General features: G+C 34.3%; 1 protein-coding gene across 2 annotated transcripts; it reads left to right on the top strand.

Moving 5' to 3' along the window:
* The first annotated feature begins 5,095 nt into the window (after nucleotides 1-5,095).
* Nucleotides 5,096-9,191, top strand: LOC115987075 (protein DETOXIFICATION 41-like). 2 transcript variants are annotated; one of them, XM_031110523.1, is made up of 9 exons: nucleotides 5,096-5,490; nucleotides 5,572-6,116; nucleotides 7,243-7,287; nucleotides 7,376-7,462; nucleotides 7,587-7,643; nucleotides 7,765-8,003; nucleotides 8,117-8,235; nucleotides 8,309-8,395; nucleotides 8,821-9,191. In XM_031110523.1, exons 1-9 carry the CDS (start codon nucleotides 5,182-5,184, stop codon nucleotides 8,890-8,892), a joined length of 1,560 nt encoding a protein of 519 aa, XP_030966383.1. In that variant the 5' UTR covers nucleotides 5,096-5,181; the 3' UTR covers nucleotides 8,893-9,191. The 2 variants fall into 2 exon arrangements, with proteins under 2 accessions (XP_030966383.1, XP_030966384.1); XM_031110524.1 differs by lacking the exon at nucleotides 7,243-7,287.
* Nucleotides 9,192-12,153: the final 2,962 nt, after the last annotated feature.

The raw sequence follows: 12,153 nt of genomic DNA on the forward strand, positions 1-12,153 counted from the left end.
CCCGTCATGAGGCAGGTTCTCATGAACTAGATGGCCGATATCGCTGAACTTTCGTCAGTCGAAATGATAAAGTCATAGCACGTAGATGGAAAATTAGTTGGTACAGTCTCGCTGCATGGAATCCTTTGCCTAGAACGGTGCATGTTGATAGCACTATAGATTAAAAGATGGTCCGAAGTGGGGCTAACTATGACATCTCTATAAAGTGCTTAAACAGAACCTAACGCATGCTTGAGTCCTCGGACCAGATGCTTGGGGGAAATTAACACTATGACATCTCTGTAAAGTGCTTAAACAGAACCTAACGCATGCCCGAGTCCTCGGACCAGATGCTTGGGGGAAATTAACACTATGAAATCTATATAAAGTGCTTAAATAGAACCTAATGCATGCCTGAGTCCTCGGACTAGATGCTTGGGGGGAAATTAAAACTATTACATCTCTATAAAGTGTTTAAACAGAACCTAACGCATGCCAACACTATGACATCTCTATAAAGTGCTTAAACAGAACCTAACGCATGCCTGAGTTCTCGGACCAGATGCTTAGGGGAAATTAACACTATGACATCTCTATAAAGTGCTTAAATAGAACCTAACGCATGCTTGAATCCTCAGACCAGATGCTTGGGGGAAATTAATACTATGACATCTCTATAAAGTGCTTAAACAGAACTTAACACATGCCTGAGTCCTCGGACCAGATACTTGGGGGAAATTAACACTATGACATCTCTATAAAGTGCTTAAACAGAACCTAACGCATTCCTGAGTCCTCTGACTAGATGCTTGGAGGAAATTAACACTATGACATCTCTATGAAGTGCTTAAACAAAACCTAACGCATACCTGCGTCCTCGGACCAGATACTTGGGGGAAATTAACACTATGACATCTCTATAAAGTGCTTAAACAGAACCTAACGCATTCCTGAGTCCTCTAACTAGATGCTTGGAGGAAATTAACACTATGACATCTCTATGAAGTGCTTAAACAAAACCTAACGCATACCTGAGTCCTCGGACCAGATGCTTAGGGAGATTAACACTATAACATCATCATAAATGTTGAACAGAACCTTAGTACACGATAGTCCCCTCGGATCACTTACTTTAAATTCTATATTCTTTGATGGTTGCACTGTTCGCAGTATAGAGCACACAGTTATTTTCCTGATTAGTCCTACATAGTTAACTTATTTAAAGTTAGCAGTCGGGTGTCACTATCAGTTTTGATAAAGTCAGGGTGACAACTTTCCATTACCATCAACAACATCAATTCTAAGCCTTATTTGAAGGGAAAAATACCGACACACCCATTCATGAAATGATTATTGCAAAAAAGGAAAGACTCATAAAGTAAAAATGCAATTCTCTTTTTATTAAATAAAGGGAAAGTACATCATATACAAAATGACTTAGGCAAGCTTGTTTCAAAAGCTAACTAAAAAAAAAAAAAAAAAAAAAAAGAAAGAAAAAAAAAGCTCATAGTAATGGTAGATCCACAATCTTATTCTAGCAGCAATCGAGCCAGCATGGATGGTACTGGCGATGAGAAAGAAGAAGAGGTGGGAACGCTTGATGGACCCCTTTTCTCTTAGCTACGGATGTTTTGCTATCAAGGTTGAGAAACGGGTGGGACTCAAACTTTGTCGCACCAAAAATCTGATGCAATCTACACCTACTTTGGGTCTTGACTAAAGGAGGAGGGATTTCCTTCTTGCTCAGTTGAGAGGAAGGAATGTCTCTGGCCTCTGCTTCCCTTGCCTTAACCGAGTTATCCTGGATTTTGGCGGCATCCTTGACTTCCGAGAAGGGCTTGTTTTCCTTGCCCTCACCTTTATCCTTAGCCACCTCATTCCTTAGACTTTGATCACCATCATAGTGGGGTCCCTGGGAATGCCTAAAGGAATAAGAACTTGAGGTTCCTGCAGAACTCAAGGATCTGTGAATGAGGAAGAATGATTCCCCCAAAGGTGTCTTATATAGAAGGTGAAATCTGGTGGAAATTAATTCGCCCAAGTTTCAAAAAGAGAGTTACGAGTGAAATGAATCTCGCTCAATTTCCAAAGAAGTCTTTAACCGTTGGATCTACGTCACTTTGTAAAGACCTTAATGAAGGCGCACCTTGTGTTCTGAAACATGACTTAGGTAAACTAAAAAATATCTTGCAGTCAGAAATGGTGTAAAATGGGCGTGAAGGGGCTTTTATCATATCGAGATCCTCCTTTCCTCCCAGGGAGAAGAAAAGAAGAATCCCGAGGGGTTGATGTGGGGGTGACAAATCAGGGAGCCCATACCAATGTATATGTTGGGCCAGGGGCCCAGACCAAAGAATAACTCCTCCTTGGCCAGGTAAGGTCGAGGACAAAGGGGACGATCTGTTATTGAGAGTGACACTCCAGACCATTCCACAGAAGATGATAAGTATTAAGAAAGAAAAGGACAAAGGGAGGCTTGAAAATATCTTAAAAAAAAGCTGATACTATTACATTAAGTGCTCTGCAACTAATGAACTCTACTTTTCAGCCTTTATAACCACTCCCAACGACTTTGGGAAGGGGTTGATGGGACAAGTGTCATCACTGTCAACCTAAATCTACACGTGGATGGTGGAAATGGGAAGAAGATAGTATAAAATAGGGGGGAAGGACTGGTAAAAGGGGGGGGGACGAGATATATGAAGAATGAGCCTCCTCGGATTTTATCCGAGGACGTCTCTTCCTAGTAAATCTGGGTCATCTTTCTTTCTTTATCATCCATACCTGTTGGTTGATCATCTGATTCGTTAAGGTCCAAGTTTCCAACCCATTCTCTAAAAATTCATTGTATTGGGCTTATTAAACCAAGACTCCATACAATTTGGGCTTGGGCTCCAAAATTGTGACCCTACAATTATATATATTTTTCGGACCCTTTTGTCTTAGGCATTTCCTTGAAGAACCTAAATTTAAATCTTCCCTCCCAATTTATTGTGAGTGAAAAAAGAAAATGAAAAAGAGCCATATAATCTATTTTTTTAAAGATTCCAATTTATTGTGAGTGAAAAAAGAAAAATAAAAAGAGCCATATAATCTATTTTTTAAAAGATTAAAAATGAGTGCACCAAATCAATACATGTACTGTCAATGAACATGTATCAATAAATTAATATTTTACCGTAAAAGAAAACACTTATTTTTGCTGAATAGAAAATAATGCTAAAATAATTAAACAAATGATTAAAAGTTTTGTTGAGGCTGAGGATTAAAAGTAGAGTATTCTATTTCCTTATTTCCTTATTAAGGATTATGCCACATAGAAACTTAAGATAACGTATATGTACTGAGCATCTTTTATTCTGAAGATTTATCAACCAACATGCTACAGTTTACATGCTTGGAATTTACACGTGGTGGTACTTTATTTTTTAATTTTTTAAATAATTTTTTTTGGCTATGAAAGATATATTTTTGCTATGTGGTACCCAAAAATTTTATTAAAATTACTAAGAAAATAAAATTGTTATTTTTGAAAATAAATAAATAATAAAAATTAAATATTAATTTTTTTATAACCTTTGTTTAGGTGGAAGGTTAAATGAATAATACCCATTTTCCTTTCAAAAAGAGTAACACATGAAACTAATTAAAGGATACATCACTTCAACATAGTCATGTGGTCCTCCCATAAGTTCTAATAATTTCTCTCATGACAAATCTATTCCACCCTATCCATAAAATAAAGAAAAAAAAAAAAATCAAATCCAACCATCTTTGAAATGACAAGGAAGACAGGGACCAAGAAAAATGGGGGGCTTGTGGCCTACAAGATAAACAATGGACCAACAACAAGACTAAAATTCAATTTACTCTCTTGACTTTTACCTCAATTGTCAAATTTGTCCGTAAAGTTTAATTTTTGTTAATTTAGTATCTAGTTTAAAATTAAGTCAATCTAATCCTTTTGTCTAAATTGTTAATAAAAGTCATTTAAATTATTATTATTTTTAAATTTAAATTGAAAACATTAATGGGATGCACCATATAATAGAGCTTGTTATTTGATAAGTCTTGGCTCATTTTGACAAAGTTTAGCTACAAAATTAGTTGTAATCTAAGGCTATAACTTTAAAATCTTTTTATTGGAGGTGAATTATGCATAAATTATAAGATTTATTGATCATATAGTAAATAATATTCAATTAATACAAAATTTGATATATGTATTAAGAGTATAAAAAACATATAATTTAACGGTTAGATTTTTTAAAATAAGTGGTAATATTTATTTATTTTAAAGAAAGTTGTAGCTTAATTTTGTAGCTAAATTTTGTCCTAAAAAAAAATTGATTAAAAAAAAAAAATTCAATGTCTATGAATTGTGGTCGTTGATGAGTCTCATATGAGTTGAGCGTTGTAGTGTGAATGAGACGGCACAATAACTCAAGAATCAAAATTGGCATAAGCATAAGCAGATTAAGTGCAAACAACCCTAACAAGTATTTTAGTCTTTCAGCTAATTCGTTTTTTATCTTCTATTTTTTGTTGTTAGCCTATCATTTTCTAGTGCCTATTAGTACTCGCATCTTTGTTAATATAATAATATACACAAACATTTAGGAAGAAAAAATGTAGGAATCCGGCGGGTATTGTCAATTTGTCATATAGTAGGTGCACGTGATGAGTCTGATGACCAAACTAAAAGAGCAGTTAGGAGTGGGAGTGCAATTTACTTGTTAAAAATCTCCTAGATATGACCGTTTTTTATTTTAATCAAATTCAGAAAGTCGGCAGCGAAATTACCACTTCGCTTGCTTAGAAGATTTTTCATTATGTTTTTTTACTGAATGAATAGAAGTTTCTAATTTGAATATCCACATTAATTATTCCCTCTTTCGAGGACAAAGGTCAAAGAGGTAACACGACAATAACGAAAAAAAAGAAAAAGAAAACTGAGGTAAAATCTGTTAGGTGAGAAAGACACGGGTCTAGCTACCATTTTTTTGCACCTGAATCATATAAACTGGTTGGTAGCTCACAATTAGAATGGTAGCTTCTTAGATTGTGAAAATTCAACTCATTCAAGATAAAAAGATATATATCATCGTACTACTTCATCCAAGTGAGTGTCAAAACTACAAGTCAATAATAAACTAGTCTAGTAGTGGGATTGGTGGGTCTAGAAATTTATATTTTAGAACCATGGGCTCTGCTGAGTATCAACCACTGCTACTTGGTCTGGACTCACATTCTCGGATTCCTGATCTGTCATCGATTGCAATTGAAGAATTCTTGGAACACAGACCAGTGGCAGTTCGATGGTGGCCTCGTTTAGTGGGTTGGGAGTCAAGGCTCCTTTGGCTTCTATCAGGAGCTTCTATTGTTGTTTCCATATTCAATTACATGCTAAGTTTTGTGACACTCATGTTCACTGGCCATTTGGGTTCTTTGGAGCTTGCTGGTGCCTCTATAGCTAGTGTTGGAATTCAAGGTCTTGCTTATGGGATAATGGTAAGATTTCCATAATTCTTTTCAGGTTGTTTTTATTATTTATCGTTCAAAATTTTATTTGACGTGACACTGGATACACAGTTGGGCATGGCCAGTGCGGTCCAAACTGTGTGTGGACAAGCATACGGGGCGAAGAAGCTCGCGGCAATGGGTATCATATGTCAAAAGGCAATAATTTTGCACTTGGGTGCAGCTGTTCTGCTCACCTTCATCTATTGGTTCTCAGGACCACTCTTGGTAGCCATGGGGCAGTCAGCGAGCATAGCTGAGGAAGGTGAAGTTTTTGCACGAGGTTTGATACCACAACTTTATGCATTTGCAATAAGCTGCCCAATGCAGAGGTTCCTCCAAGCACAGAACATTGTAAATCCTCTGGCTTATATGTCTGTTGGGGTATTCATCTTGCACTGTATACTATCATGGTTAGCAGTTTATGTTTTGGACTACGGCCTTCTGGGAGCTGCTTTGACACTAAGCCTCTCTTGGTGGATTCTTGTCTTGGTAAATGGGCTTTACATTCTTTTAAGCCCTTCTTGCAAGGAAACTTGGACTGGCTTCTCTACAAAAGCCTTTAAAGGACTTTGGCCTTATTTCAAGCTCACTGTAGCTTCTGCAGTCATGTTGTGGTATGTGCAAAACCTATCCCTCTCTCTCTCTCTCTCTTCTTTGTATTTTCTTTCATTTTAAATTATTATTCTTGTAATTTTCGGATAGTGAATGGCCTCACTCACAAAACAACAAAATTCATGTGCCATATGAAATTATAAATACTAGTAGACCAGTTCCTCAAAAAAAAAAAAAAAAAAATAATAATAATAATAATACTAGTAGACCAATATTTGCAAACTACACTCACAAACTCTCCCTCACCACTTCCACAATCTTTGCAATCACAAATACACTCTATCTTTTGCTAGGTCAAACACAAATACACTCACAATCATGTAATAGGAAATGAGAAATAATATGTCCACAATATTTTTACAATACTTTCATAACAAATTTTAAGTGGTAGGTTGTTAAGGATGGGAAAAAATTAATTTAAATTGTAGATTCAAATTAGAATCAATTACAACTTACCACCTATAATTTAATATAAAAGAATTGTGAAAATGTTGTGGACGTAACACTTCTTAATAGTAAACTCTTTGGGTAAAAAAAAAAGAAAAAAGATAGTCGACTCTCTCTCTAACATATTTCCAAAGGTACTAGCTACATTTAGTCTCCAAATATAATTATATTTTGCATATATTTACATCTTTTAGGGTACATTTAGATATTGCTTATTTTGCTAAAAACTGAAAATACTTTAGCAAAATAATTTTTAAATGTGTGAATAGTACCATGGGACCTTTTTTTTTTTTTTTTTAAAATAAAGTACTTGTGGGTCCCATGAATAGTGCATAGTATCTCCTGAAATGCGTGCATCCAAAAAAAAAAAAAATTAAAAGGAAACGGCAAAACGCAGACGTTATCCAAACGGGTATTTAATCTTGATAAGGAAAAGATTTAGCCTCCATATATAACCATATGTAGGTGTCTATATATAAGTCTCTAATTCTTATTTCTTGGTGAATAAAGATATAACTTCTTTGATAAAGAAAAAGATTTTTGCTCTACACCAAAAAGACTAAAATAAAAAAAATAGATAACCAAGTTTGTTTGTTTGGGTTTTTTTTTTTTTTTTTTTTTTTTTTTTTTTTTTTTTTTTTTTTTTTTTTTTTTTTTTTTTTTTTTTTTTTTTTTTTGCAGGCAGGGTTCGAACCCAGGTCCGGTCGATGAGAAGAGACTATATTAGTTGAGCTATTACAGAGATAATTAAGTAAAAATAGAAATTTGAGTTGATTTTTAACATTTATTAATTTTGATTATAATGTATATGCAGTTTGGAGATATGGTACAACCAAGGATTAGTGCTTATATCAGGGCTCCTCTCTAACCCTACAATCGCACTAGATTCCATATCTATTTGGTATGTCAACCTACTCCTGTTTGCAAAATTTTGCCCTTTTCTGACTATGGTTACCTGACTCACAAATTCAATTGTGTGTGTGTGTATATATATATATATATATTTTTTTTTTTTTTTTTTTCAGCATGAATTATTTGAATTGGGACATGCAATTTATGTTGGGGCTAAGCGCAGCAGCCAGGTGTGTGACACGAGAAAACAGATCCAAATTAATGGATAAATATTTTTTTCTTCTTTTCTTGGCCTATTATAATTAGAAAGTAATAATGAAATGACAGTTATTTTACTATTATGGATTGCAGTGTTCGGGTGAGTAATGAGCTTGGGGCAGGACATCCAAGGGTAGCAAAATTTTCAGTACTAGTAGTGAATGGAAGCAGCATCATCATTAGTATAATTTTCAGTGCTATTGTTTTGATATTCCGGGTTGAGTTAAGCCAGCTTTTCACAAGTGACACTGAAGTTATTGACGCAGTGTCCAGCTTGACTCCATTGCTGGCAATTTCTGTTTTCTTAAATGGCATTCAACCTATACTCTCAGGTAGTAATGATATACTAACAAAAACAAAAACAAAAACAAAAACAAAAACAAAAACATGCTGGTAATAAAAGCATCATTAATTATTCAAAATTTTCCCTTTTTGGGAATTTCAGGAGTGGCAATTGGGAGTGGATGGCAAGGTGTGGTGGCTTATGTTAACCTGGCCACTTACTATGTAATTGGTCTTCCAATTGGATGTGTTCTTGGCTTCAGAACTGGTCTAGGAGTAGCAGTAAGTTTAATATCTCTCTCTCTCTCATTATTAATTATTTTTGTCTTATCAACAATGGAATGGTCATTTTCAGGGGATTTGGTGGGGGATGATTATTGGGGTTCTTTTGCAAACGGCAACTCTAATTATTCTTACAGCCAGAACAAATTGGACTGCTGAGGTAATTTATTTCTTTTCATTACTTGTACCTTGAAACCATTTGATAAATTATCACTTATTCAAAAGCTTAAACTATTAAAAAAAAAATTGAATTTCATTTACCCTTATTAAGTAGGATTTAATGAGAATTTTTTAAATAAAAACAAAGGTGGAGACATGTTTTGACTGAATCTGAATGTTTTTAGACCTAACACTAGAATTTAAGGTTGAGATAGAGTTCGAACTCAAAAAACATTTAATCTAACAACTATATATCGGACTTTTTATTTTAATTTTTGGGGTAATACAAGGTAGTTAAGCTCTTTATGTGTTTTTCAAAAATCTGTTGATGTATAACTATATGTCATGTCAGTCATAGTCAGACTTCTTATAGTGCATTTGACAGGTTTTTATCTTCTTCATTTGTCTGATGCTTATATTATATAGGTTCAAAAAGCTGCTGACCGGTTGAAGAAATCTGCGGAAGAAGATACATTGGATTTGGTAGCTGCCATATAATATAAGCATGTATATGTCTTGATCAACAATTTAGGTTGTGAAATTTGTGTGTTTTCTATAGAGCGTCAGCGTATGGCTAATGAAGATTTAGAGGCTTGTTTGGATATGTTTTTCAGAGAATACCTATTCTTTTTTAGTTTTAGACAAATGTGTTCGGAAACTTGTGATCGAAAAACAAATATTTTGGTAACAAAATCTGAAAATGTATTTGAATGAATTACCTAAATTAATCTAGGAAACTTTAAAGCTGTTTATCTTAATTCTAACAATAGTATATTTTTATGCATGAAGTGCTTGGAGAATCAAGAGAGTAGGATTTGAGTTGTAGGATGAACAACATATTAACGTATTACGTTGTAAAAAAAGATGCTATCTTAATGCTTCCCACTACTTGGCGGCTGCTTGTGAGAGGGTTTTTCTCGAGACCTTCAATGTCAAATATCCCTCTTTGGAATAAAAACACAGCTTCACCTTTTGCTTTATTTTAGTGCTCTATAAAGAAGTCGATCGATATATATGATATATCCCTGTAATTAGGTTATTATAGTTATATATAATTTTAGAAAATTATAATAATTATATTATATTCTCGCAGTTTGTGAGACTCATAAGATGTGTAAAAGTTATTAAGTGCATAAAATATCTTCATCTCATACCAATATAAAAGCTAGACAATAAGACAAGAAGAAATTATAGTGAAAATCACTATTATGGCCTCCAAGAATGTTGTCAACTCCTATAATAGATAAGAGGGTGAACTACATATTTGGTCCCTATCCTTTATACTATATTTTAATTTAGTCCTTAACCTTTCAATTGTGTCAATTTGGTCCCTAACCTTTTAATATTGTGTCAATTTAGTCCCTGCCATTATTTCTTTGATGAAAATTGCTGATATGATAAATGGCCAAAATAAAATTTTAGTTTATTCTCACATCAACGGAAGCTAATTTTTTATTTTGACTATTATACACATTATCAATTTTCATCCAAAAGATAATGGTAGGGACTAAATTGACGTGGTACTAAAAGGCTAAAGACCAAATTGACACAATTAAAAAGTTATAGATCAAATTGAAATATAGTGTATAGGTTAGGGACCAAAAACGTAGTTTACCCTAGATAAAATATATAGAGTGACCCAATTATTAAGATCTTCTGATATTTGTAGTTACAGAACCTGAAATGTAATGTGATTTATTATTTATTTTATAGGGTCCAATGAATCTTTTGTTAGAAACCCTCCTGTTCTCTCCCTTATTATTATTATTATTATTATTATTATTATTAGGATAAACTACGTAGTTGGTCCCTATTCTTTACACCATATTTCAATTTGGTCCTTAACGTTTCAATGCTATGTTAATTTAATCCTTGCCGTTATCTCTTGGATGAAAATTGCTGACATGACAAATGACCTAAATAAATAAAAAAAAATCATTTTTTGCCGCATCAATGGACACATGTACCGCTGCGTCAGTTTTTTTAAAAACCCAAATCAAATATATATATATATTTTTTTTGTTTTTGTTTGATTAGAAAGTTTGCTGATTTTATTAAACACGGCAAACCCAAATTAAATCTAAAACACATCTCCCTAAAAGCCAAAATCCCTAATGGTGTGGATGGTGGTGCCTTCTCCTTCTAGTGGCGCCTCCTCCTTCCAACAGCGATCTTCTGGCAACGCCTTCAAATGAAAAGCCACAAAAAACCCACAAGAACAGACATAAGCATAAAAGAACAACCATAAGCAATCTGAGCTCCAAACAAAAGTATTATATGAAATCATCATCTAAAACGTATGATTGATGACAGATTGAGAACAAGTCACCGGCCAGTAGCAAAAATATCGAGGCAAGTCCTAATTTTGAAATTTTTCCAAGGCGACTATTCACATCAAAACGTTTGTCAGGGAGCCTTCTAAGTTCAGAGCCAAAATACCCCAAGGTGTCTCTCAACTTCTAAGTTCAAAGCCAAAAAACCCCAAGTTTCTACTACTTCCCTCAAAATCCAAAATAATATTTTACCCTCCAAAAGAAAAATTGCGAGAGAGAGAGTTGAACCTTCTGCCACCAAAGAGAAAACTCAGCGCCAGTCCTCGTTGCCAGACCTAGCCGTCGCCATCTGAAACTTCTATGTTAGCCGAGATAGTTAGGGCTTAGGGGTGTAAAATTGAACTTTGAGATATATTTCCTGTTTTTAAAACTTGACAGACAAGCTGTACATAATTTTTAGGAAGAAAATTGAACTTTGAGCTATATTTTATGGATTAAAATAATATTTTGGATCCTTTTTGTTTTGCCATACACTTCTATGTATTAAGTTTAAGCCACATTATAAGAAAAGGAACCATAAGATCCCCACTGAAATTAGTCACCAGCCACCAATTGTATTTTCGTTGAGACCAAGGGATGAGCGTATGTGAGAGAGAGGGATTAAATTAACACGGCACTGAAAGGTTAGAGACTAAATTGACTCAATTGAGAGGTTAGGGACTAGATTGAAATATGGTGTAAAAGATAAGGACCAAATATGTAATTTATCCTTATTATTATTATTTGATAATATTTTATTATTTAGGGTCTGGTTAATATGTGCCCTAAGAGCACACATTAAGCCATCCATTTTTGGAAATATTTTCTTGGGAATTGAAAAAGTTGTCAATACTTTTTCAATTTCTAAGAAAAATTTTTCTAAAAAAGAAAATTACCGTGTGCCCTTAGGGCACACATTAGCAAAATCCTATTATTTATAGATAAAAGACACGTGACAATTAAATGATCTAATAGTTAAAAAAAAGCCGCCTCAAACCATCCTATTTTTCATTGCAATCTCTCTCTCTCTCTCTCTCTCTCTCTCTCTCTTTCTCTCTGTAACATCACCATCAGAGCCCTCATAGTCATAGTCTTGTAGACTACCTCCACACCATTAGGACCTTACCCCTTCACTTATGCTGAGCACATTGCACGCTTTGACCTAGGCAATGATGACATAGTAGTAGCGGCGACGCAACTGTCTAATGTGTTTTTTTTTTTTTTTTTTTTTTTTTTTTTTTTGGCACAACAATGAGTGGGGAGGAAGGCTTCTGGTGGGATTGAGGGTAAGCATTCACTTTATTTGGGCCGAAGATGGCATAAATAGTGATTTTGGCTATTGCAGCAATGCTATGTTGTGATTTCCATTGTGAGTAATTTCTTTGGGTATCGATGTTAACAAAAAGGTATGACAATGGGATTATGGTAGAGAAGTAATTTTTATGTT

Source organism: Quercus lobata, chromosome 4 (genome assembly GCF_001633185.2).
Source record: "Quercus lobata isolate SW786 chromosome 4, ValleyOak3.0 Primary Assembly, whole genome shotgun sequence".
Taxonomy (NCBI): domain Eukaryota; kingdom Viridiplantae; phylum Streptophyta; class Magnoliopsida; order Fagales; family Fagaceae; genus Quercus; species Quercus lobata.